This window comes from Xiphophorus couchianus, chromosome 21, assembly GCF_001444195.1.
Source record: "Xiphophorus couchianus chromosome 21, X_couchianus-1.0, whole genome shotgun sequence".
Lineage (NCBI taxonomy): Eukaryota > Metazoa > Chordata > Actinopteri > Cyprinodontiformes > Poeciliidae > Xiphophorus > Xiphophorus couchianus.
This window is the reverse complement of record NC_040248.1, coordinates 8,137,646-8,165,459: the sequence shown is the minus strand read 5'-3', so window position 1 is coordinate 8,165,459 and position 27,814 is coordinate 8,137,646. Positions and strand designations below refer to the sequence as shown.

The 27,814-nt window shown below is 38.2% G+C and overlaps 1 protein-coding gene across 4 annotated transcripts; it reads right to left on the bottom strand.

Annotated features, from left to right (window-relative positions):
* Positions 1-58: 58 nt before the first annotated feature.
* On the bottom strand, positions 59-27,387 carry myom1b (myomesin 1b). 4 transcript variants are annotated; one of them, XM_028005377.1, is made up of 40 exons: positions 27,249-27,387; positions 26,789-26,963; positions 25,142-25,276; positions 24,855-25,029; positions 22,814-22,971; positions 22,556-22,648; positions 21,130-21,218; positions 20,885-20,926; positions 20,521-20,682; positions 20,247-20,408; positions 18,871-19,012; positions 18,132-18,331; positions 17,841-17,894; positions 17,638-17,762; positions 17,375-17,558; positions 16,380-16,554; positions 16,168-16,289; positions 14,222-14,239; positions 12,148-12,344; positions 11,929-12,055; positions 10,929-11,113; positions 10,725-10,839; positions 10,478-10,634; positions 9,103-9,209; positions 8,977-9,021; positions 8,749-8,885; positions 8,507-8,651; positions 7,908-7,967; positions 7,681-7,748; positions 7,480-7,593; positions 6,715-6,802; positions 6,603-6,641; positions 6,409-6,514; positions 6,089-6,252; positions 5,934-5,970; positions 5,465-5,487; positions 5,175-5,230; positions 4,855-5,070; positions 972-1,113; positions 59-894 (listed from the first exon to the last, which is right to left on the bottom strand). In XM_028005377.1, the coding sequence occupies exons 2-40, from the start codon at positions 26,932-26,934 to the stop codon at positions 698-700; spliced, it is 4,707 nt and encodes a 1,568-aa protein (XP_027861178.1). In that variant the 5' UTR covers positions 26,935-26,963; positions 27,249-27,387; the 3' UTR covers positions 59-697. The 4 variants fall into 4 exon arrangements, with proteins under 4 accessions (XP_027861178.1, XP_027861179.1, XP_027861180.1 ...); XM_028005378.1 differs by lacking the exon at positions 14,222-14,239; XM_028005379.1 differs by lacking the exons at positions 24,855-25,029; positions 25,142-25,276; positions 26,789-26,963 and having other exon boundaries at positions 27,249-27,386.
* Positions 27,388-27,814: the final 427 nt, after the last annotated feature.

Genomic DNA, 27,814 nt, shown 5'->3' with positions numbered 1-27,814 from the left:
GCTTTCTGATCCAAGAACAGAAGTCACACTCAGCCGCAGAACAGGAGACCTGCAGGTGGTGGATTTTCAAGGCTTTATTCCAAAATAGATCAACTGCACAGACACGTTGCAAAATTAAAAAAAGGTTGATGTGGATGTAAAAGAAGCTTTGTGCAGGGCTTTTGTAGGAAGACGGAAACACAATGTCCTATTCACACGTTCTATGGAGGGAAGGGAAGTAGCTGTTTTCATTTCCCCAAAAAAGTCAAAGTAAACCTCGTGAACAATCCAGGTTTGCCTGTGTTGTTGTGTTAGCTGAAATTCCAAAGTATATCAACTCCAGATGTGTGGTAACAACATTTTTTCCATTTAATTATTACAATTGTCACCGTTTTGTTGTAAGTGAATAAAAATTAAACAAAAACACTGTGAAACTAACTTGTTTCCTCACTAAGTTAACCTAATTGTGCTGTTTCACCACAAGAATGTGTCATATGTGTTTTCTCTGTTCATCTGTTTTAGGCCTCTTTCCTATGTTTTCTGACAGATAAGATCTTGCCCATTGCAAAAAAAAAAAAAAAAAAAAAAAGAGAGAAAAATTCAACAAAGATGTGTGAATTCCAAAAATCCTGCTTGGTTAAAATTTTTATCTTAAAAAGGAGATTATCATTAACATTTAACAATCAATTTCTATGTCAAAAAGTTTTTCTGTGGTGTTTTAGGCTGTTTTGGCTTCTGTCTCAGAAGAGGATGACTTCTCCAACAGAATTTCTTTAGCATCCACTGATTGGTCTGACTTTGAAGATTTTGTCTCTGTTGGGGCATCATCCGTCATCTTTTCTGTTTCCAGCGCCCTGCTGCTGCTGCCCTCCTTTTTGTCTTCCATTCTTTTAGCAGGATCTCTAGCTACAGACCCTGCAAGAGGATATTTCTTAGCGAAACAAACCATCCTGTAGCGTACAGATGACTCTTGCTTGTATAAGTCTGCTCACCTTTTCGTTTTGGGTTTTTCATTCCTGTGACTGAGGTTTTCATTTTTTCTTCTGGAGTATTTGGGTTGAAAACCACATTTCCTTCAGCATCAGTCCAGTAGGAGGTCACGCCCAAGTCAGGCGTCCCCTCTGTGATCTCGAGCTGGACGAAGAACAAATGAGGTAAGACATCTTCATGTAATGAAGCTCTGCAGACAGAATGAATCATCATAAAGTCATTAAAAATTTATCATCATACTTACCCATTCACTGAGGTCTGACCTGTCAGTGATGACCAAGATGCTCAATATATTAATGTGAATGCATCCTTTGCCAATAAATGGTGCTTTCGGAGTGCTTTACATTTCCTTTAAGCAAATCTGCAGCAATTATGTTTTTATATTGTCTTGTCTTGAAATGCTTGCTGAAGTTTGTTGATGAGGAAATCGGTCTGACTTGGTCTTCGTCACACACTGATTTAATGTATTTTATTCCAGATTGTCCATATATACATGGTTTTTACATATGGCCCAGATATTTTTGCTGCAGCTGTTCAGATTACAAGTAAAAATCATTGTAGGAGAAGCTGAATTAAAAGGAATATAGAATATATTCAGAAGGACTTTGATCAAGTGTCCAATGCCTTATGTGTTGTCAACATAGACTTTCATGTTTGAGAGTAGAGCTCTGACAGGTTGAAAATATGGCTCCAATTTGCAACGAAATAGCAAAACAAATGAAAATATTGACATAAACTGCACTACCAATTTATGTCTGGTAGTGCAGTATGTCTAGTAAACAAACTAGACATTTGTTTACATTGGATAAAATAAGCGTATAACCTTGTTTTTCTCATTTTCTGACAATTAAACAGACAAAACTTTCTGTTTTAGGTCAGGATTGGGATCTCCATTTGCTAGATCATAAAATAATAGGAGATTCCTTTAGTATTTGGTAGAACTGCCTTTGGAAGTACATGAGTTGCAACCTGGGTTTTCTCTCCACAAGAGAAAACAATAATACAATAATTTCCTGGAATTCTGGCCAATCCCTCCTCACAGATGTGAGTCACATTTGCAAGCTACCTATCTCACACACTTTCCAGCTCTGCCCACTCATGTTTTATGGGATTTGAGGGTGTGTGGCCACTTTGAAGCAGTGACTTTGTTGTCCTTAAGCCACATTAACAATCATTTGTAGTTCACTGTCCATTTGGAACCCATTTGTGCAGGCTTTTCACCTAATTGTTGCTGTTCAGAGAGGCTGCTTTTGTTTCTCCCTGCAATGTTCTATCCTCATTATACTGTTTGTTTGGGAAAATGCAGTCCCTGCTGCAGAAAAACACTCAAATGTAACTATGGCCTTTATGACCAAACACATTGTTTTATGAGAACGTAGGAAGTGTCTCCAGAAATTTAAGTTGTTTTTCTTAGTGTATTTGCAAACTGTAATCTTTCATGTTTTGGTGTAATGATGTCTTCTTCTCTGAATGGCTTTTCAGCCCATGTTGATACAGGACCTATTTTACTCTGAACAACGATGATATTTTACCAGCATTAGCCAGCATGTTTTAAACATCTTTTGCTTTTTTCTTTTTGCAGATTTAACTCTAAAACATATTTTTAATTAACTTAATTTTGTGAATCAGCATACGCTTACATAAAAACTATTTAAAAAGCATCTCAAAGATTCTCTCTCATTATTCTAAGACTTAACAAAAAGTAAAAAGGTTAAAGTTCGTTCTGATAAAATGTCAGACAGTAGAAAAAAGCAGTCGTGTCATTTTTTTTATACAGTTTATGTAAATAGTTGATTTCAGCAGTGTGTATTAAGGTAAATGTGATCAGAAAAGTTGAGATAGGGTTTTTAAATAAACAGAAAGTTTTTACATTTTTAGAAACTTTCAAATATTGGTGCAGATTTAATGATCCTGTTCATCTTTATTCAAAAGTAAAAAAAAACTTCTGAACACTTTTGGTCCACTAAGCATGAATTAGTATGAAGGCATTATTATACTTTTATGGTGATAAAATTCCATGAATCATGAATTAAAGCTTCTGACAATAACATTGCTTACTTATAAATAAATATATATATATATATATATATATATATATATATATATATATATATATATATATATATATATTTTTTTTTTTTTTTTCTACAAGACTAAATATACAGTACAGACCAAAAGTTTGGACACACCTTCTAATTCAATGGGTTTTCTTTATTTTCATGACTATTTATAAGGCAAGAAATCCCACTTATTAACCTGACAGGGCAGGTTGACCTATGAAGTGAAAACCATTTCAGGTGACTACCTCTTGAAGCTCATCAAGAAAATGCAGAGTGTGTGCAAAGCAGTAATCACAGCAAAAGGTTGCTACTTTGAAGAAACTAGAATATAAGGGGTATTTTCAGTTGTTTTACACTTTTTGTTTAGTGCATATTTCCACATGTGTTATTCATAGTTTTGATGCCTTCAGTGTGAAAATACAATGTCAATAGTCATGAAAATAAAGGAAACTCATTGAATTAAAAGGTGTCCAAACTTTTGGTCTGTACTGTATATATATATATATATATATATATATATATATATATATATATATATATATATTTTTTTTTTTTTAAATTTTTTTATTTTATTTATTTTATTTTTTTTGTTTCTTTTTTTTGCTTAACTCCTGTTTTTGCTTCATTTTCTCTGGTTCTCTTATTACAAATGAAGTTTTATTGCAGGGTTGAGGCGACATGTCTCCATGCAGGTGGTAGATCTTCAGTTTCTCCAGCTCTACAGAAACTGTGCCTACAGGAACAAAGGAGTGAGCTGAAAGGAGAGCGTGGAGTGAGAAAGGTGAACGCTGTAATCAAAGTGAGGCGACTCATAAAGGAGAGGGAGGACGAAGTGGGGATACATGCCAATATTTATTAGTTTAATCAGGAAACAGGGCAACAGGAAGTGGAGCGATAACTACTGTCATCAGTAATAACAGTGACTGTGATGGGTTTGTCATGACAACAGTGAAAAACATCAAAAGTAATGTGCAGACAGTGGAACAAAGTGATGTCAGGTTGTCACATTTAAAGTGGCAGAAACATACAATCTAATGAAATTACTCATGTTTTAACACATTTGCTACTGATTTTATTTGCACCAAAAACACACCAATAATATTAACTTCATGTTCAACTGGGGCCTGAACTGTGAAACTCATATTTAAGCTGAATATTTGTTAATGAGAAGCTCTGGGTTTTTTGCTTTTATTGTTTTATGTTTCTGGGAAATGATCAAGAAATTATACTAATGTTAACATTATCAGTTGTCTTATAATTTGTGAAGAGATTCAAGAAAAGAGAACATTCTATTTTTGTTATTTGATTGTTTTTAACTTGGTGAGTAGCGCAGCTTGCAAAAATCTGTAGCAAATGTAAAAACATTCATGTTTTAATAGACGTTCCATGTAAACTAAAATTTTTGAGATCAAAGCATTTGATTCAAACAGTTTAGCAGTTATTTTTCTTTTGTTAAGTGAAGAAGTTTTATTTATTCCTCTAAAGCTAATACTTTATTCTGCATGCTACAACTTTACACAAACAGAAATTGCAGCAGTAATATTTGGATTCGGAAGAAATGGCCATATTTATTCAAATTAGTTAGTGCTGGACGAAACGTGGAGATCAATTCTTAGCTTGACTTTTTTTTCTTTTTCTCACAGAAACTGCTTTAAGTTTCAAGTTCAGATGCAGCACCTTTCAAGTTTCATTTAGACACTGAACGTCAAACACATCCACCTGCTCTTTTTTTTTTCCTTCCAGTGAACTCCATTTACAGGTATTTACGATAAGACTTGGACCACTTTTACTATTTCTTGCCTGACTCCGGGATGAACACACTTACGGTGAAGTCGCCGCTCTCTGTGCCGAACTTGTTCTTCACCAGAATGCTGTACTTGCCGGAGTCCGACGTGTTCACGCCGGTGATGGTGAAGCTGGCGAACTTGCCCGACTCGAACTTCAGGATGCAATGCTCATCGGAGGTGATCTCCCTGTCGTTCTTCAGCCAGGTGACCTCTGGCACCGGGTTGCCCGAAATGTTGCAGGTGAGATTGAGAGCCTGAGGTAGAGAAATGTACAAATATACCAAAAAAAGCACCTCTTTTAGTCCTGCATAGAAGAGATGGAGACAAGGCCACTGTAAAGTCAACACTGTTTCTTTACCTTGCCCTCCTGTATAGTCACCACGTCTGGTAGGCCTCCTGCCACTCGAGCACGATCTTAGCATAAGGAACAGTTTAATTTAATTTAAGATGCCTGTATTTTACCTCTTAAAGTGTCTCATTTATTTCATTGTCTAAAATGAGTGAAGTAAATGTGGCTTGTGCCATTATCTCACAATGAAGACATGTCTCCATGCAGGTGCTCATTTTACAAAAGGTTGTAAGAAAGATTTTATTCTCTTCAAGCAGTTAGGGCTTCGACTATGACTTTAATAAGAAGTTAATACTTACTTCTCTCTGCAATAGCTGCAGCTCTGAGGATACAAAGAAGAAAGCAACAAATTAAAACAAGAATCAAAGCCATAATTTGGATCAAACTCACTGAGGTTTTGTGTAAAGCTTTATATTTACTCACCACACTATTTACTAAGAACACTGTGCATGTAGCATGTTAGAAATATTTAATGTGGCTGCTAAAATTAATATTAATAAGTGCTTTCTAACAAGAAAATGAGAGAAGATGGAGACATTCATCTGAGCTGAAGACAATGTGTTTCTTTTGTTGTTTTTATTTTTGTTTTTTTTAGATTTTTAGCTGCTGGATCGGATATGGTCTGTTAAAGATGCAATAATAAAATGTTCCTAGTGGTATTTTTTTTTCTCTAAACTTATGTGAATGGCTCCATACTCTATGGGTGTCAAAATGTGTACCTAATAACATGGCCACTTTGAAGTTACAGAAAGGTTAGCACAAACTTACTTGAGTCTCTGAAATTCTGCAAAAGCATCATCAAATGCTAAAAGAAAAAAAACAACATTTCATTAATCTGCTCAGTACTGTACACGTCTGCTAAGAGACATTCACAAATCAAAACTGAGTACAGCTCAGGTCTCGTCAAAGTCCTTGAGAATCACCTTGACCAGAGAGTTCCACTGTTCTCCTGAGACCGCCCTTTCCATCGTAAAACTCTATGGCATATTTTCCCATGTCTTTCTCTGTGGGCTCTGTGATCTGAAGCCACAGCTGTTCTCCAACCACCCCGCTCTTTATACGGTCAGAGAAGGAGATCGCAGAGTCCCTGTTAGAAAAACGAAAGGCAAAACGCGTGCAAACACAGACCGCTTTGAAAAATAGAAACAAGCAAGAAGATGCACACAAAGCTTTCTCTGTGTGTGTTAATTATATGTATCTGCTGGATAATAAAAAGAAGAGAAGCATGTTCCCTTAAACTGACTTGTAGTGCCATGTGACTTGGAGCAAGTCGTTGTAGATGCTGACAAATGTGTAGAGTCGAATTCCTTCATCTGTGCTTGTGATCTTCAGTGGAGTGGAGGAATTAGCTAAAAGCAGCGACAACCAAACGGTTATTTTGAACAGTTATGTTTTGAGAAATGATGATTAGGATGCAGAAAACATGTTTCTCCTCACCAATAAAGCTGAAAACTTCATTCATCAAGTCTTTGAAACCTGAAAAAGAGTAAAAAAGGTGATGCAAAGTGCATCACAAGCTGTTTTTACAGACTGACTCTGGAAATGTTACCTTGATCTGTCAGATTCAGTGTGGATGTGTCCTTTCCTCTCTCATCCTTTAGAACAACCTCATACACACCAGAATCCTTTCTGGAAATCTGACAAAACAGGAAAGTGCATCTCTAATGGAATGCAGGACCTTGAATTTGTAACAATCGAAAAACATACTAGTGGTTCATGTTTAATTTCAATTTTCAAAAGCACCAAAACCTCTTCAGGTATAACAGAAAATGGAGCATTTGGATAGTCTGCTGCTTCTACAGCTGAGTTATTATCAACCATAATAGTGAAGGATTAATTATTTGACATTTGAAAGATAAAAGCTAAACTTAAAGACAGAGAACTCTATATAACATGTCATTTGTTTAAAATCATTATGGTATACTGCTAGAAATAAAACTAAGCATCAAATGAATTATTGTTTTGCTTTAAAAGTTGCCAAAGCATCATCTTGTTGTTTACATATGTCAACAACAAGATGTAAGTATCTAAGATGCATTTCACACAGTTATTCAAATGAAAAAAAAATAACATAAAATTATTTAAGATGTTCTTCTGTTTGACGCACAGTGGCTCATCACTTATGTGTGGTTCAGTATTCGCAAAGCAGTCAATCGAGGAGCTACATTTATTTTCCTTGTTGAGGAAATACGCTTGTGTGGCAGTGCTAAGACAGTGTCTACTGTACATATTAATTCATATAGAAGTATTTAAACTATTAAAATATGCAGTCATGAGCATTTTTAGATTTTTCTTGTAGTGAGTTTTTTCTCACCTGGGCAATTTCCAGTTTGAGAACTCCCTCTGTAAAGCCGAGTTGCTCATCGGCTTTGATCTGGTGTCCGTCTTTGTGCCACAGAGCCGAGGTATCCTTCTTTATGTTGCCAACCTGGGATGTAGCCAAGTATTTTTAGACTTGAAGTATTCAAAAAAGTGTGCGTGGAGGGGAATGTGCTTCTCTAAGTCTAAGACTCACCTTGCACTTGAGTATCACGCAGCAATCTGGCGTTACCTCCCAACTCAAGCCTTCAATAAAATGAGGACCTGAGACATGTAAACAAATGTCATTACTGACTGTCAGTTACAACAACAGAAGTTTTGATTTATTCTGAATCTAAGCTGATTTTCTGACTTCTTTGACAAAGAAAGTGGAGATCAGTCAAATCGAAAAGTAGTTATTCTTGTTGCGTATGTTTACATTACCTTGCTTTCTGAACCATTCCTTTCTCTGGAACTCTGATTCTTTCTGCAGCTGCTTGAACACTTAAAGCAAAAAGAGTAAACAGTGGTCAGAGTCTTTGGCTCAAAATATAGAGGAATAGTTTTATTCCAGTAACATAATCCAGTAAACATGTTGAGGGTTAGGGGCTGTAGGGGGAGGGGGCTTAATTAACATGAATAAGAAATGACAATATGAGTTTTGAATTACATTTTAACTGTTTTAGAGGCTAAACTCCCTTTGGCAAAGCTCATCTATGTGTGAGGCTCTGTGTGTGTTCAGTTCTTCAATAATTTGACAGATCTTTTTCTGCCCTCTAGTGGTGAAACGCTCCCAAAGTATGCTCCACACTTACAGTACATTGACATTAATCTGTAAATGTAGAAGATGCTACATAAAAAAAGTATTTTACACCAGTTACAGACAAGTGTATTAGCAGCCCTTTGTACAACCCTCTTTTTCAAGAGTTATTTTTCCCTATAACATTTCATGCAGTTGCTGCAAACAAAGAAAGGGGTCTTTCTGATTGTAACTCAATCAAATGTAAGAAATGTTTTCCATTTGTTTGTTCAACTTAACGTACCATCACCTATCAGCACCAAGCTGGACTGATTTGTTGCTTTTCCGTCGTTCAGCTGGAAAGTGTAAGTCCCTTCATCTTGAGGAGTCAGAGACTCCATGAACATCTCAATAACACCGGTGTTCTTGTCAAAGTTCATTTTGTATTTCTGTAGAAAAATTTGTTTTTAAAAAGCAATGTTTTTTTCCCCTCCCTATTACAAATGGTAACTTTTCAAGAAAAAAAGAGTTGAACATCTCACTGACATCTCCCTGGGAGAGAACGTTATCGTTGAAAACGTAATCCACTTTGCCGTTTGCTGACATTTGCGCCACCTGCAGCCAGAAGCGCACTCTGCCCTTCTCCTGTAACTCGACTGCCAGGTCTGACTTCAGTGGAATAACTGGTGTGAAGAGAAAATGTAGAGTCATCTTACAAGAAATGGACAGAAACAAATAAAAAGTCCCATCTCAGAGAAATTTTGAAGCACTTACTCGGAAATTTGTGGTCGTGACTGACCTCCAGCAGCCTCTTTAGTTCTGAGGAACAACAAAAGATTATGACTGAAACTGGGGCTTGACCTGTTCTTTTGTTGCTTTGTTAACAGAAGAAGTTTCCACCTTCTTCAGAGAGAGTGTAGCTGGATGAAGCACCATCAGTATGGGTGACAAGACATGAGTAAACACCAATGTCCTCCTCCCCAGGACTGTTGAAAACGGTTTTGGATCTGAACACAAAGTGAACACAAAGCTTGTGTTAGGATTTATGCAATCTGAAGTTGAATGTACAATGACAGCAACATGTGAACGTCATCGAAACAAACGAGGATAATACTGATGCAAACGGATATAAAATATTGAAAGCATTTTTTCTTTATCAACTCGTTGGCTAAAAGCGGCACGCTCTATATTTGGTGACACCCTGCTAAAGCCTTTAAAGAGATTAAACTTTTATGGTCACAACCATATCTGATGCTAAAAATAAATTAAAAACATGGAAAATGTAGTTTTTATTTTCTGTCCCTAAAGATAAGATAACAGACATAACAACACATTAGGTCCAGATAAACCAAACTCCTAAGTAACACATCCTCAGGCGGCGAGAGTCCTCAACTCCCATAAAGTTTTATTTCCTGCTCTGTTATCACGCTAGATCTACATCATTTATTTGCTGTTAAATCTGATATCAGCACTTAGTTACACCAAAACAAATTATAGGAGAAGTTTATAAAATTAGCGACAAGGACTTAAAATATGGAAATTTCTCTCAGTCACTCGTCAACCTGGAAAGGACAAGATGAAATATCATCCTAATATCGCAAATGTGTTAGGAAACACGAATGAACTTGACCATATCTACAGCCAGAGCAATAAATACAAAGTTGAACAAAGTTGAAGCGGGGACACACACTGGGACATCAACCACACACAGTGAGCAGGAAGGGAGGGAAAAACTCTCCAAAGCTTTCCATTAGAGAGAACTGCAGCAAAGAGTGCAACAAAAGAGGTCGCCAAGTCTCCATGACAACCACTGGACTAAATCCACAAGCCAACAAAGTGATGCCGTTTAAACAGTTTTTCTGTACTACCATCACAAATGTAAACATAAGGAACTTATAAAACACTACTGAAATGTTTGTTTTATTTCAGATGAGATAAAGATTGAGCTACTCAGCAACAAACACTCCAGTTGAGCAACTAATGTTCACTGTCAGTATGGTGGAAGATTTATAATGCTGCGGGCCTGTTTCTAATTTCAAATACCTGGCGACCTTGTTTGACTGCATGGTATTATGAACTCTTTGAAATATTAGGATGCTTCATATAAATAAAATGGTTCTCTCTGCCAGAAAACTGAAAATAGATACACAATGATCCAAATCATATGGCCGAAACAAAACCCCTTGAGTCACCAGACACAAGAGGTACCAATAAATAAGGAGGTTTCCATATCCTTTCTAGTCTGAATGTAATAAGACAGACTGAGTCATCTCACTTGTTTCCCTTGGTCTCTGTGGTCAGGCGACTGGAGTCTGTGATTTCTTCATAATCCTTGGACCACACAAATTTGGAGTCGGGCATCAAGTTAGAGCATTCAAAATTCAGGGAGATGACACCATCATCATCGACTTCCACGACTATCTCCTTAGTGCCTGAAAGCCAAATAGATGATGACCAGTACAGGACATTCACATTCCCAGCATACCCTCATGATATCTGCCCCTTTATCACCATTTACCTACCAGGTTTGGTCAGAGCTAGGACTGGCTCTGTAGCATCTGAGGTTTTGCCCACACCGGCTTTATTCTGAGCACGCACTCTCAGCACATACGTTTGTCCTTCCTTAAGATCCTTAACCTGCAAAGTTTAGAGAAAGTGGCCAGATTAGACAGCTTGTACAGACCTGTTTTAGGAGAAAATGCTCCAAAAGGACTACAGGTTATGACCTTGAGGTACGTTTTCTCTGCAGCCTTGGTGTTGACGCCCCTCCAGGCTTCCCCTGGTGCATCTCCTTCCTTGATGTCTACGTAGAAACCGTTGACCGGATCGCGGCCCTGGTACACGGGAGGTTTCCACAGCAACACCAGGGAGTCGCTACGCACCTCTAAAACCTGCAGATCGTGAGGAGGTCCTGTAGGAAAATATGTAAAAGTCTTAGAAAATTAGAAGCTTGGCTTCAATTGTAAACTGATTTAGTCTAGAAAGGATTATTCATGATTTGTTGGTACAAATAGTAAAAATAAGTTGCAATCTTGTTTTTCTGGTCTGTATAATTCTACAGTATATATGACAACAGATTTGTTGGTTAAATTAATCATATTGTGATAAAGTCTCTTCTCAGATGTTTACATTTGATGTCCTTAATTTTTATACATCTATGATCTTTTTGAAAATTAGAATAAGTAGCAAACGATCCAAATACTGAGTAACATTACACATTTTTAATAACTGCTAAGTCAACCAATCATGGCCTTTATTTTGCAGCTACATACAGTGTCTTTCAGTAAATATAAACTTTTTGTCCATATTTCATGTTGAAATTTAGCCTTTACAACTTTTCTACCACATTTTTACAGCAGTAGACATCTTTCAACCTTTAATTGCATACCACATTTTTTAATTTTTTAGACATAGTGAAAATGTGGAAAATCACACCATGTCCTTGATTATTATGTATGGTGGAGAATCCATAATGCTGTGGGTCAGCTTCTCTCCTAAATATGTTTTAAGAGCGAGTAACTGATCAATACCAGGATGTTTTCCACCGGGGAGAAATGTTTAAAGTAAAATATGACCAGTAGTCTGGATTCTACAAAACCAAAGCATAATCGCTACTGATTAATTGTAGGCATCAATCATCAATCTTAATTGATTCAAATGAATTGAATCAATTAAGATTGAGATAGGGTTTTCAGGATCTTGATAGTTCCAGCTTGAGCAACCAACCTGGTACAGCAATGGTCCACTCCTCGCACAGGAAGGTGTTACTGGGCATCGATGGGATCCCGACACCCGCCATGTTGGCAGCTCGCACCTGGAACTGATACTTTCTGTTTTCCCGCAGTTCCGACACCTGGCAGGCACAGACACAACCAGATAAGCTACCTGCTGTCTTGCACACAGCTACAAAACATCTGGAAATAGAAAGGGCTCCCCTGCGCTCACCCTGTAGGCCCTCTCGCTCACAGCCTTCACGTTGGCCTCGTGCCATTTCCCCGGCACGCCATCAACGACCTCGCGGTAATCTACGAAATAGCCGGTGATGTCAGCTCCTCCAATGAAGGTCGGCTGCTTCCAAGAGAGCACCATGGCATCGCGCACACACTCCAGAACTGTGATGCCATAGGGTGGAGCAGGAGAAGCTGGGACAGAGAACTTCAAGTTAACACCATCGCCTCCACAGAGACTGTTCTCATGGGAAAGTGAAATAACAGGAAACTGACCACATCTGGTCTAATGCACTCATCATCTTTATTAAATCAAACTGTTTCAATATTCCTTTACATATGTTACTAAGGAATTAAATACTGAACATGTTCACAACAAATATAGAATACCCTCATATTCAGTTAAATATCATATAATGTTTATGGGCACTACAGAAGCACAACTAGGAGTGTAACTGTGAACTTGGTGTACTTTTTGGCTGGAATTGGGCTCATAGTTTCCCAAGAGTTGGATTTCTGGAGTGTTTCATTTCCAGAAAGGTCAAGTGTCCTGCTCTTGGTTGTCCATTTCTGGGGCCGACTCAGACTGAGAGACTCCAGACATGAAAAGTTTCTGCATGTTTGAAAGTTAAAGTGCTCAGGGGCAATCATCAGGAGAGAGGAAGCTGGTACTGAGGTGACAGAAGACAGGCGAACGAGTCGGGAAGTGACTTAGGGCTAAGTACTGATAAGGAACTACTGTATGTTCTATGTTAACAAATAAGTTTTTAGTTAAAGAAGGGACTGGTGAAGACTTACCTTTAATACAGAAGAATGCAGGTGGAGTTTTCCATTTGTCATATTTATATTAATTTTAGTACAGAGTTTTATAAAAAAAAAAATAGATCTTGAACCTTTCTCACATAGTCACAAACTTTAATGTATTTTAATGGGATTTTATGCGTCAGATCACTAGAAAGTAGTGCATATTTGTGAAGAAGGGGGTGGTTTTTATCTATTTGTGGCATTCAGGCCTCCTTTACACAGTAACTGATATAAAATCCATTGAATTTTAAGAGGCATGCATGGGTTTGTAATCCTTCAGAAGTCATATGATAAAGAACTATAATTTAAATTCACCTGCACTGTCAGGGTCTCAAAGGTTTGTTAGAGACCATGTTTATATATAAGGTTGTGGAGAAGATTAAAGTAGGGCACAACATCACATGTCACAGAGAGTTGTTCAATCCATCATTGGAAAAATGGAGCCATGCAGTCAATAGTTCCTGAACAGGTTACCAGCGACACCTCAAAATTGTTTAAAACTTTTGAGAATTAAGGTCAATAGATGCACTTCATCTAATTCGACTGAGCTTGAGCTTTTCTCAAAGAAGAAAAAATATGTTCAGTCTTCAGATGTATGCAATGCTGGTAGAGACATTCCACAAAGACTTGGTTCGACAATGTACTGACTCAAAAGGCCTAATGACACACTTTTAAAATGTTTATTTGTTAAAAATCTTTCTTTCATTGGTTTGTCTCATAAAATCCCAATAACAGACTGAAGTTTGTGGTGGCAAAATTATGTGAAATAGCTCATGGGGCATGAACTTGTGTAGTTTGCAAGGTGCAGTAAACTTGGGTGACAGAAAATAAATATATATATATAAATATATTATGCTTCTTTCTGTTAATTTATTGCAGCATCCACTAAAGGGTTTCAGGTTCTCTCCTGGTCTTTGCACTCTACTATTTACCAGGACCCTCTACAGTGAACTTACGTGCGCCACCGGGTTTTTTGTCCACCACAGCAGTTTGATCCTGAATCTGAATGACTGTCTCAAAGTGTACAGCTGAAATTTTATCAGTAAGAAATTCAGAAACTGAGCCTGACTCTGAGAGGGGGTTCTGGTCTACAGACCATGAACCAGCAACCCTGACCCCCTCTCCGCTTTCAGTGTCAGCCTGAGGTTTATTGTGCCTTTCAACAGTGAAAGGGGAAGGCTGGACAGTTTCATGCTTGTCCGTCCAGCGTGGCTCGTGCTCGGTTAGTGGGCACGCGTTACCCCCCGGCCCCATCTTCGAAAACACACCATGTGGAATGCCGCCCCCTATGGGTGTTAGCAAAGAAAAGCAAAAACAATGACTTAAACCAGGCAACCACAATATGTTGCAACTAAATCACAAAACAATAATGGTGCACAACAACAGAAAAAAAACATGAACACATAAACACAATATTCAGCACATCAGCCTGTAAAATACAAAGCAATGTCTTCATCTGACTGGGAGGGAAAATGAAGACAAGATGACCAACAGGTGACATCCATGTGAGAAGGATTTAGGAATATGAGAACATGCACCAACAACTTATGATGTTCAAAAACAATGCCAACAAGGCACTCATTGTTCTGCTATGGTCGTATTTTTATGAACAACATTTTTTCCAACATGACTTTATATTAATGGGAAGATATTTTTAGTTATTTGTTCTTGTTTGGGTGTCTTCTAGGATTTTTTTTTTTTCTTTTATTAAAATTAATAATCAATTTTAACACATGTTGGACAAATAGAAAGCAAAACACATTTACCAAACATCTGCCTGCAAGATAAATACATTGGCATTGCTTCTGAGTGTGTTTCATAAGTACAAAAAGACTCTCAGCTTTAAATCAGCCAGTGAATGACAGACATCTAAAGGCTTTGTTAGTTAGGATGCTGGAGAAAGATTTTGTTAGGAACAGAGAGGTGCTTATTGACAATTAGAATACCTTTGCACATGCTGACCTGCCATTAGAATGTATTTGTCCCCTAATAGACTTCCTCTCATTTTGCTTTTTTGTCACACTTTAATGTTATTACACTAGACACACACCTAGGCCTGATAACTGCCATATCTGTAGAATTAAAAAATCATGTACATAGAATCCATCTGAGACCATGTAGTAGGCTAAAAGATTTCAGAAGAGAAGAGATGAGCAACAAATTCAATGACCTAAATCAGTCTGGATGTTACAAAGCCTGGAAATCAGTTGTGGTCTTCAGCTTGAATACACTTGGGTTATGCAGAAAAAACAATGACCCATTACCCAGGAAGTCTACATCTGAAAGTTCCTAAACAAACCAAATTAATGTTTTGAAATGGCTTACTCGAAGTCCAGACTTAAATTATGAGCCTTTTGTATTTATTGTTTTTTTCCAATAGTAACATTTGTTGGATGATCTCAAACATTTAAGTGTGACAAAATAAAGAAAACAGAAGAAATTTCTTAAAACTTTGCATTGACAAATATAGCATGTTAAAACAATCAGAACAATTCTTTGCTAAGTTAGCTTCAAAAGCAAATTCTAGAACAAGAAAACATGGAGTAGTCTAAAAGATCTGTCAGGGTGTGGAGGGTCCATCTTTTGGTACCTTCAGCACCATGCGTAGACCAACACAATCTCGACCCAGGAAAGGTGAGTGTGAGGAAAGGGGGATTGTGGGAAACGGTGTACCACATTGATCCGGTTTGTAACGACCGCTGAATTGGATCAAGTTGATCCAAAATAGAGGAAGTATACAACTCCTGACCCCAACCTGCTTCAGGCAAAGCAGGAAGTGAGGAGTCTGTAGGGTGGATGCAGCTGAACAGGGTGGTGTAGAACAAAATTTTGGAGTGACAGAGTGGGAGAGTGTGGGAGTGCAGATGAAGATCTGAAAACACTTTTGACAAAATAACAGTTTCACTATTATTGTTGTTCTTCCATCACTTTTCCCCAGCAAACTAAATACGTTTCTGAATTTGGGATCAATAACTAAAGAGATGTCAAAAGTCACACTATTGAGTGCATTCAGGAGACATTTTGTAAACAAGTGATCTATTTTCACCCAGTTAGTTAACTCTTAATTTATTTACCGGTATTCCTACTAAATACAAAATATAAAATATATAGTTCAAATGACAATTTTACGCAAAGGGTTGAATAATCTAATATTTCCAGTATTTCTGACTATTAACATAACAGTCTATCCCGTGACTGATGTTTTTTCACTTACCAATCGCAGCTTTTACTTCCACTGGTTCTGATATTGGGGAGAACTGGCTGAGCCCTGCGGCGTTCACAGCCCTCACCCTGAACACGTACTGCTCTCCAGTAATCAACCCATGGCAGATGAACCTGCAAGACAGTAAATTGAATTTATGATCCATAACAGATGCTGATTTGTATCTGATTAATATCAGAAGAGTATAAAAGAAGTAGTTTTACCTTGTTGCCCTAACAGGCTTGTTGTTGCATGGCTCCCACACATCGCTCCCAACAATACTACACTCAATGTAGTACCCCACCAAATCTTTGACATCCTTAGACGCCTCCCAGCTCACCACGACGGATGTGTCTGTGTTTCTGGTGGGGACGACCTTCCCCGGAGCCGATGGGATATCTGCGGATGAGATCGTTTCATATCTTTAGGCTACTATATTTATTTACATAATGATGTTCATTACTCTTAAACACCAATAAGTTAGAAATACTATTAATGGTTTCAAGATGAGCAGAACTGATTAAGGATTTAGAGTTAATATAAGAGTTGACAGGAAGTGTGTTTAAGGTGTTTCTTTGGCTCCATGATGTCAAAGTTAGACTTGGTTATTTATAAATATACTTAGATTTTTAGAGGGAAAGATGAATTTTTATACATAAAAAACATCTGGGTTATGTCTTTATCGAGAATACTGGGTTTATGCTGTTCTGCTGGTAGTTTTAGAGAAACATTGGGTGAAATATGTGACCTACTTTGGCAAATCAAATAATACACATGATTACTGTAATGATAATAAAGGCTTTCCATTGGATAATAAAAAGGGTGTAAATATTTTCAAAGTAAGAAAAACAAAAACAGAGATTTGTTATTATTATTATTTCATTGTATCCACATCTCCACTATTAATGCATGCATAATTTGCATTCAGAAACAAGTTTATTGGTTGAATTGAAATTTAAATCTGCTAAAGGTATGAGAATTTTTAAGTCAACTGTATGTTGATCAAAACCTACAGTTTTAATCTACCTAGATCTAGTTGAACCAGATCGAGCTTAGCAAAGTGCCCCAAATTATTTTGTTTTTAACTGAACTTTTAGTCAGGAAAGTGTTTGACTCCGGGATAAAGATTCCACAAAGACATTGTTAAACAAATTAAAGGCATCTGTGATACTATGTGCCAGAAAAAATATATGTCCTGCAAGTTCCTGTGTCTTCTGACCAAGCTTGTCGCCCACAGTGATGGCTTCAGTTGGCTCAGACGGTTCGCCGACACCAGCAGAGTTGCAGCAGCGGACACGGAACAGGTAGGACTTTCCCTCAGCAAGATCAAACAGAGCGAAGCGAGGAGACTTGACTGGGATCTCTGTGTTCACCCTCTGCCAGTTATCTGTGCCCGAGACACACTGACAAACAAAACCGATAGCAACAAACAGATTTTAAAATTTAAAAATTGCAACAAAAAATAAGTTTGCTAATATTCACCTTCTCCACATAGTACATGACCCCTTCAAGGCCCTTCTCTCCAGGAGGCTTCCAGCTCAGGACCACATAGTTTTTGGTTGCCTCAGTCACTTGCAACTCACGAGGTTTGCCAGGAACAATGCCCTCTAGACATAAAAGGATGAGTTGGATGGGCCCCAATCCTCAGGTAAGCAACATGACATCCAGTACTGTGACTTTCTTACCTGCAGGCTCCTCCTCTGTGACAATGATTTGGCCGGTCCAGGGTGCAGAAGTGCCTGACAGAAATGTCATTGATTATATTTTGATGTTTACCATTTCCTGATTTTTATTCATCTTCCATTTTCAATATTTTCTACTTGCTTACCTTCAAACTGAGAAGGGCTTAGCTGTAGTTTTCCTTTTTCTCAGCATGTTTTACTTTTATAAGATCATGAATCTCAATGAATTTAGCTCTTTTACCAAAGTTTTTTTTACCACTGACATAGTAAAGCTGGATCCCCTGGGTATAGTACCTCTCATGCGGGCTCGATCGGCCGGATCCATTGCTGCCACCGGTTCAGAGACCCGAGACGGGTGGCTGATCCCGGTCTTGTTGACAGCTCGGACTCGGAAGATATAGGAACGACCCTCCACCAAACCAGTGACGGGGAAACGGGCAAACTTGACCGGAGTGTCATTGCACTGAACCCAGTGAGTTGTTCCAACCTCACATCTGTTCATAACAACACAACCGCAGAATATTAAACTGAATTGACAATATAGTTTTACTTGCAGCTTTACTTTTGATAACCATAAAATTACAAGAATTGTTTTATGTCATAGCCTTGAATAAAACATTTTGTGGTTAAGGTCTGTCATCTTACTGAGGTAACAATTTTTTAAATTTCCTCCTCTTTTAGAGGTTCTAACATGTTTGAGGCTAACATACTTTATCTGCTACTGCATTACACAGAAGTACAAATGCAACTTCTGTGATATTGTGTCTTAGTTGTTATTCTTTTTTGATTTTTTTTTTACCAGTAATATGGGAAATCTGTGGCCTGTAATTTTGCACTGTTTTGCTTACGTTTCAATAATTACTCACTCAAGGTTAGTATGAACCACATCCTTTTTATTTTGAAACATTTTCCTTTTGGTAGTATTTTTATTCTTAAAAAAGATTATTATCTATAGACTATCAGCAACGTGAGCATGTGACATAGTGCATTGTAGGATTAGCTAAGCTAACATAACCAGAGCAAAATTACAAACCTGTCAACAAAGTAGCCCAAGATGGCGTTTCCTCCCTCAACAGCTGGTTGCTTCCAGGTAACAATAATGTAATCCTTGTTGGCATCCAGACAGCGTACGTCCAGTGGGGCTCCAGGAGCACCTTCCACCTCTGCATCTGCATCTAAGCATACAATATCACCATGATAAGTATGTTTATAATGTATTTCTTTATGTTCCAGGCACTAGAATCGCCAAGCAAAGGGAATAATTAAGCTTTTGGGTATTAATGTATAATTTCATTTGACTATTCTACAAGTTATATTCGTGAATACTTGTTCAGTCAATGTGCTTTTTTGAAGCAAGTGGGAGTTATGGCTATCGCATTGACTTTTAGTGCTGCTTTCTAAGTGCTTAATTATCAACGATAATTTTCAGAAATATTTTGTTTTTTATATCTGGCGTATCGTGAAATAACTACTTTGGCCAATATTCCAGACACCTGTTAACATGTCAAAGTCAGCATAAGTTAATTTCAAGGCTAAAGCTCATTCACGTTCATGACAGTAAACAACAGTTTGACATTATCTGTTACTGCAAATTCTGAAACAATGAATATTTCGAGGGGTCAAATGTTCAGAGGGAACAGTTGCTCGTAAAAAGGGTTTAAAATATTCAACATTTGTATTATTAATTAGCAAAAATATACTTTGCATACTTTGTGAGGCAGATAACATCAAATATCCAAGTTAGCACATTGAGTAATTTGAGCAGCGTGTCCTTTCTTTCTGAAAGCCTTTATTAATCTCACAGCTCTTACAGCCAGACTCATTCCATTAATAAACCCTCTTAGAATATTATAACTGCAGCCAAGACCAGAGTGTTTTTGTCATGGAGATCATACCTTGCCTCTCCTTTTTCTGGGCAACCCTGAGCTTGCCACAAGGGAGAAATAAGGGTCTATTTTCATAACCTCTTCATGCTCAGCATGACTGGTGTGCAGATGCTGAAACCATGTTTGACAGGATGTCTCTGAAGGCAACAAAGATAAGCTCAACTGACCTGTTTTTTCCATGGCATTCAAACACATGCCAGAGACTTGACGCTCAGCAGTGCCTCCATTAGAGATATCCTATTTAAAACCACTCAATGACATTCAGACACTGATAAATAAACAGTGTCATTATCAGGTGCCGGTGAGTGTGGTGTTGTGACTGTGACCTTGATCTCCTGAGACACAATCCACTGAGTTAAGCTTGGGTTGACGTAGATTACAACTATTTAAGTTATGTAAACAAATAACATGTGTTGGGTTTGTTGCATTGTTTTGAACATATGTGGATCAAATTTAGCCAAAACACACAATTAAAACTTCACCTCTAACGTTTTCTGATAAAATATCCTTAAAAGAGGTTTACCTTTGACAAACGCATAGGCAGAGTAGGTCTCGTATCCAGACTTAGTGGCGACTCGCAAAGTGTACAGGCCCTCGTCCTCCTTGTTAAGGTGAGTGAGTGTCAGCGTGGCTCGGTCTCCACTCCAGTGCATGTGGGTCCATTTAGATGGAGACAACAGCACATCTGAAAGACACAGCATGGAAGGTGGTGATTGCATTTATAGTAACGTAAACTGAAGATACCAGGTGGACGAGGGTTTAAAAGTGAGCCAGTGTAGTAATACGTCTCTACCCACCATCTCTGTACCACTGAACTTCCGGCTGGTAGCGGTGGAGAGCTGGGTAGATGATTACTGTGCAGCCCAAACTCATGGTCTCCCCCTCTCTTCCAAACGACACTCCAAACGTATCAACGATGTGAATCTGGAACGTGATGCCATACTCGGAAACTGGGCCGACTGGAGGCAAAGAAGACAACTAGTTATTGGAAACTATATGTTGTGCATGACATCTAGATATCTTTTCATGCTGCTTACTATATTTAATTTGACAGTAGAGTAAAAGGAATAAAGTAACAACGAGATTAGACTTGTTGGAAAGTGTCCTGTCTCCAACAACGGTACAGAAATTTTAAAACCAATGCGGGAAATAAACACTTACGTCTGGGCACTGGCAGTGTTTCATCAATTTCACCTTTGAACCCTATGGAAAAGAGCAGGAGCTGCTATAAATACTTACAGTACCAGCACACAGTGTTGTATGTAAGTCAGGATGAACTGTATGTACAGTATTTTAAGAAAATATTACAAGAGCATATATCTAGTTTTGACTTTTAAATATGCCTTTAAATAATTTTATATGTGATTATGGGGGTTGTGATAGTGCTGAGCTTCGGTGAAACCTACTTTTGACAACGACAGAGGCAAATGCAGACTGCTCTCCTTGCGAATTCATGGCAGAAACACGATACTGGGCAGTGTCATCAAAATCACATCTGCAAGATGAAACCATTAATCAGTGTGCATAATATGTACATAACATCAATGAGGGATTCACAGGTTTGGCGCCCTTTCTCTGTAACTCCAGCAGCAAACCTCTTATGTATATACTGTATATACATAATACCAACGATGTGGGCCCCAAGCCATAAAGCATCCCAAAACTCTGAGCCAGGAATACGCTGGCAATAACTAGACACCACTGGTGATGTCATTTCCATCCAACGCAATGGGGCCGCTGTACTTGAAGGTACGTGTCGGGTGAAGTATCAGAAACTGAATCTGATGTTGGCACATACAAAATATGCAGGAAATTCAGCCCACCTTGTGAGTTTGGTTGTTTACGTAAGAAGCAAAATGTGACCTATGGATGGGTCCAGAGTTCCAACCAGGCTGTACCCAGAGGTATTTAATGGAAATGCATATAGACAGTTTAGAATAATGCTTTACATGATCTTTCCTTCTTTCCATGCTAACTAGTTAATTAGCTAGCAAGATTTAGAGAGGAAGTCATCTAGTTAGATAAATAGTGTGTTCAGCTTGTACTCTAAAGATAAGATGTGTGCATTTTAAGTCACAAACACCAAAACAAGTTCCTCACAAACCATGAAATCACTTTCTAACATGGGCACTGTGTCAACAAAAAGTGGCGATAATTTCATATGCAGATTTTTTCTGAAATGCTTCAGTGTATTTCTCTAAACAAAATTTAAATTCTCACTCTATCTCAGTCCCATTTGCTACATGAATTTGGCTGAGTTCCTACAAACAAGTGTTTAACTCCAATAGACAGACATGTTATTGTTGTAATCTAGTTTGCATATGGGTCGTATGAACATAGTCTGACAGTGAACAACATTTCTTCATTATGAAATCTTCATAGTGAGGAGATGTACAAACTTTCAATTGGGTAAATTAATTTATATTTTATTTTAAAACAAATATTCACATATTAATACTAACTAACAATATTGTCCTCATGAGCAACTGATGTATTATGCCTTTGTGTGATTTCAGGCATTTAAGTGAGAATAACTGAGGGTGCCCTAATTTATTCCTCCCCAGAAATTGCTTTTTCAAACCACATTTTATAGGAAACCCACTAAATATGTCATGGGATGTCCTAACATTCTTGCTATACCTGTTTACGTTATATCAACCATGTAGTAATGTTTTTATTTTGTTGATTCAAGAACATTCATTTTGTTAAGAGGTGGTTAGCATTGTTCTTCTTGTAAGTATTATCCTGTGGAAAGTAACTTACATCCCTGTAAGTCTGTATATAAAGAACTATATAATTGGTTTTAAGTTTGACAGGGGAAGCTACACTTACTTGTTAATCTCCAGCGAGTGCACATTGTATCTGCTCTCCAGTTTAAACTTGCCAGGATTGGCAAGTGGGTCAATTGCCACATTGTTTTTGTACCTTAGATTAGGAGGTAGGAAACATGACAGAAGACAGATAAAAAGAGAAGACTTAAAAGAGCCAGGAAAGAGAATTTTGAGAATGTTCATAAGGAATTAGAAAGAGGTCAGGAAATCCAGGAATGACTAGAGGTTATGTTCTAGGTGATTTATGTCTGTGGCCTACCAGATGACCCTGGGGTCAGGCCAGCCGCTGACAGTGCAGTGCAGCCGCACACACTGCTTCTCCCACACAGTGTGGGAGCGAGGTTTAATCACAAACTCCGGGGTGTGCATCAGGCTGTCTTCGTTCATCCTCTTGAAGTGTTCCTCGTGTTCATGGATCTAAACATAGCAGAAGAAAAACATTCAGGATAATTTCACCTTTCCCACCAGTGAACATCTAACCCTAACAAAACAAGGCTCCATAAATGCAGCAGGAATTCACATTGCATACCCAAACAGTGCAAATTCTGCACGTCTTTTAATTTCAGATGCACATGCAAGCCTTGATGCAGCAGCATGTGTTTTAAGAGTGAGTGCAGTGCATGATTTTGAATATATTCTAATTTTAGCTGGATGTGTGTGGCTACATGCCATCCAGCACAAGACCACAGGGACTCTGCTTCCATGTACCTCAAGAAAAGCAATCTCCTTAAGAATTTGTCACCCACTAGTGAGCTTGCCTGGCAGAGTAGAGACAGATAAAGGCTCTAAGGGTGGTAACTCGTGTTTCTAATGCTTGTTAAATGGCCCAGCTACTACTTCACATAATCACTCAGATATATAAATAACTTTCTTGTGCAAAATGATGTAAGAAAATCTCCTTTACCAAATGCATTCAACATTACTTTGCTTTTACCGTCTCATTAATTATATTAAGGAGTTTAACGATTCTACAGGATGAGTTGAATCTTCATCAGCACAGACTAAGCATCTGCATGAATTTAAATAGTACTTGCATTGATTCTGTAACAGTATGTACAGATATTATTGCTAGTGTGCATTCAGCTAAAACTGGATGCTTACCTACAGTATGTAAAAAGTGACTGTCATTATCTGACTTTCAGCCATACTAAATGTTTCCTGTTTCAGGTCAGTGAGGATTAACAATATGTTTTGTGTTTGGCAAATCCCAGAATAATAAAAAGATTGAACGTTTTATTAGTTTTATTAGTTTCTTTAAACTCCAAAGTTTAAATACATTTCCTTAGTATTTGGTGGAATTGGAATGGGATCAGTGCTTTGGTATTCACTAGTCTAAGCATTAACATTGCTACTTGTAACTAATTTAGCACTATGCTTGCTTAGTGTTATTTTCCATTGGAGCTTTAACTTCTTGGTTGATGTCTTAAAATATTGCTTAAATACCTCCACATGGTGTTCTTCACGCATGACTCTGAAGCAAGGTCTGTCCTTGAGTGGACATTCAAACTGTAATCCGGCTTATGTTTTTTTTTTAAAAATGGAATGGGATCAGTGCTTTGTTATTCCCTGGTCTAGGGATTCACATTGCTTAGACGAGGGAATAACAAAGCACTGATTCTACTCAAAACGGAGTGTAAGACCACTCCTTTTTGATTGGTCTTACAGCCCATGTTGGTACTGGATTTGCTTCACTGTGGATAATGACGCTTTCTTACTAGCTTCAGCCTGCCTCTTTACAAAGTCTTCAGCATCTGTTCTTGAGTTGATACACAAAACACATTTATCTCCCTCCTAAACGGTATGATGGCTGGGCATTCCTATGATATTTATACTTGTGTTAAAGTGTTTGAAGAGATTAACCTTGAGGCATCTGGAAATTCTGCTCAAGGATGAAACAGACATTTGGAGGGCCACAGTTTGTGATATTTTGCCTATGACATCCACAAGTAGTGTGGACAGAGTCTCCCTGAGGTGCTGCCCTAAAATACACCTACATGTGTTTCTCCATTCAGCTCAGGTGTGGTGATTTAACTGATCAGAAGTTCACAAAGACATGAAATGATCACCCTGGAAAACCTCACATTGTTGAAATGCATAGTAATCATAGTGATCTTAGTGAAAGGAAACTTCTGAATTTGAAGATAGTAATAAAAACAACATCTATAAAGTATCACTCTATTATTCTGGCATTTAGATTATTCTCATTATTCTAACTGACCTAAAACAGGAAAAGCATAGCCTGATTTTATTGACTATGGCAAAAATTGGTTATCTGAATACCAACATGACATGGCACTGACCCGTTTATTCAGAGAGATGCGTTCAGCCGACTCACGCATGGCCTCCTTCCTGGAAATCACCTCTGACCTCTCCATCTCCAGACCACTCGTAAACAAGTCCCTGCGGGCCATGTATGCTGCCGTGTCTCTCACTCTGGCCTCCTCTGTGTCTGACAATCCCGTAGCAAACTCTTGACTATTGGTGTCAGTGGAGCAGAACCAGGAATGGGTTTAGAGGAGTAAGAATTAACATAACTGAAATAGCTCAAGATAGTGCGGAACTTTCTATGTGGTGAACGTTTTGTTACCTGCCCCTGAAGATGGGCACTACATAGCCGATGATTTGGTTCTCTTTGTCAAGAGCCAAGTAAGATGGCTTGGATCGCTTGGGTAAGGGGCTTAATCTGTTCTCCTCCAGTCCCGAGTGAGAAGACACCTTAAGTCTGAGACAAACACAATAGCATCAGTCTGGCACAACCCAGACAGTGCAACATTTTATAAAACAATGTAAAGGTAAAGGTAAAGCGAGGAATTGATTAGCAGTAGGTTAACATGAAATGATGGAGAACGTTTAGTCTTTATTGCAGCATATTTATACCTACCAAAAACAGTTTGATTGAATTAGCTCCAATCTACCATAATGAAAAATAAAATTAAGGCCTGACTAACTCACTAAAAACTTCCAAATCCTGAGATTGAAACAGCTAATCCGCTTGAAATTGCAAGAAAATCAAGAGGAATGAATACGACCAAGACGTATTGCCTTAGTTCACTTTTTAGCTTCTCTGTTTACAATGTTTCCATTCAAAACAATACATTTCTGTCCACTGCAATCCTGGTTAAACTCTGCTCTGTTTAGTTTTATTGGGGACTGTGATTGTGTGGAAGTGGGGTTTGGTATTTGAAGTATGCGATAAAGCAATCTCTACAAAGTAGGGCAATCAGTTATGAGCAGCTCTCTTTTTCCATGTCTGTCTTGGTCAATACCCTTTGAATAACTTGTGCATTCATTTGACTTTCCAAGATAAAACTTGTAAAAAGATCCCAAAGAACAACTTTATTCACAAAAAATGTAGTCATTTGCCATTGTTTAAAGATATTGGTACAAATGGAGCTATCAAAAGTGCTGGGTAAAATAAGCATTGTGTTGGTAGGTAAATCGGGGCAATAATTGGTCAACTTCATAACCCTCCTCATTTTATCCTTAGTCACCACAGCACCATTTTTTTTTTGTGCCAATGAACCAATCTTCTAAAATTTTGGCTATGAGATGATGTTTAAAGACCCTGATCTTGTTCACACTCAGCAGGTTGGCTTGTCACTAAGCTGTAAGCTTTGATGCACTAGGGAAAGGAAAAGCATAGCGTACTCCTCCCAAATGTTTTGAGTCTGAATAAGCTCAAAATCATCTACAACATTTCTCTCATTATTTCAATTAATTCTTATGTAGTCTTTAATATTTTTGGGAACATATCGCACATTAACACAATGAAACACATACAAAAACTATTTTGTCTTTAGAAACACCTTCAGAAACACTGCCAAAACAATCAATACAAATGTGATCTGGTGGTGAATTTTTAGTTACTTTGGGATGAATGTGTTAAATATTAGTCTCATTTTGTATGAAAACACTCGCTGCATCTCAGGAATAGCATTCAAAGACCAGCATGCAGTACACCAACCAGTTTTGAGTTGATACTGACAGGAATAATCTTCAGTTTTGAATGAAGGCTCGTCAAAGTGAAATTAGGAATAAGTAAGAGGGATAAAAAGTGGTTACTTGGTGTAAAGGAAAGATGATCCCAAAGCTCTGACTGGGAAGAGTTCCAGTAGGGTTGATGGAGGTGAACCAGCTCAGCTGGGGTGGGGAAGGCAGAGGTGTTAGAAAGGTAGTAGGGTTTTCCTTGGATATTGTAGTTAACAACCCCAATCTTCTTCATCCTCCTTCTTACCCCCTGCTGCTGGAGGACAGGCTGGTTCCAGCAGAGTACCTGCTGCTGGACTGGTAGTGCCTCATTTTAGACTCTGCTTCCGTGCTACGGTAGCTACGGTCGTAGTGGCGATGGTGCTTCTGGTAGAAGGGTATTGATCCAGACATGATGCGGCCCAGAGATTCTTCTTGTTTTTCTGTTTGTCACGTTAGTTCAGTTAGACAGCAGGTTCATCATCTTTTATTCTCTGCTGTTGCACATAAATTTAGCTTTCATGATAACAAAAAAACATAACTGTAGCTTAAACACTTCTAGATGATTTGATTTAAAAAGAGAGGCTCAAGCATCAAGAAACTTGCAGCATCTGCTTCAAAGACATCCGTTTCAGACAGTCAGGCACTTCATTGACATGCTTAATCAGACATATGCACCAATTACAACCTGGCAAGCTGCATTCTCATCCCCACAGGAGTCCACTTACCCTGTACAAAATCCCTCAAACTCCAACCTTTTCAGAAAAATAAAAGATCCAAATCCACTCTTTACAGCTTGATAGCCCAGCAAACCCACAGGTAGGTGCTTACAGTGCTGCGGTCTACACAACCAAAATAATGTTGGCTCAGGCCAGAGTGTCCAAGCTGCAGTCGCGGCCTTTTAAGGAGAGGGTGGAGATAAATATAGCTGGGAGCCGAGTCGACTCTGATAGTGGAACACATTTATGGGTGCAGGTCTTCATGCCAGTAACTGTGGTGTGAAGGTAAACATAAATCTGCTTTTAAAGTTAGTCCAATGACTGATTGAATATTCCCCAATGATTCTCTAAGCTGATGCACTTTTACATTTTCCTAATTTACCATCTGCACTGTGGCCAACTGTCTGTCAGAGTTAGTTAACCTTCAGCAGCTTTTGTCCTGCTTTTTACTCCAGCAGCCTCAGCTGTGACTGATGCTAACTTTAGCTATGCTATTGTTACTCTTTCACATTCAACAAATACCAGTCACTATGTCACTCTCTTTTTCAGCCTCTCTCATTGCTAGAAGAGCATGA

Excerpts from the sequence above, each read along its gene's own strand:
- myom1b (XM_028005377.1), bottom strand. The coding sequence starts at position 26,934 with ATGTCTGGATCAATACCCTTCTACCAGAAGCACCATCGCCACTACGAC. Across the intron at positions 22,649-22,813 it reads CCTGACCCCAGGGTCATCTG|GTACAAAAACAATGTGGCAA; the intron begins GTAGGCCACAGA and ends TCCTAATCTAAG. Across the intron at positions 6,642-6,714 it reads ACTGAATCTGACAGATCAAG|GTTTCAAAGACTTGATGAAT; the intron begins GTAACATTTCCA and ends ACTCTTTTTCAG.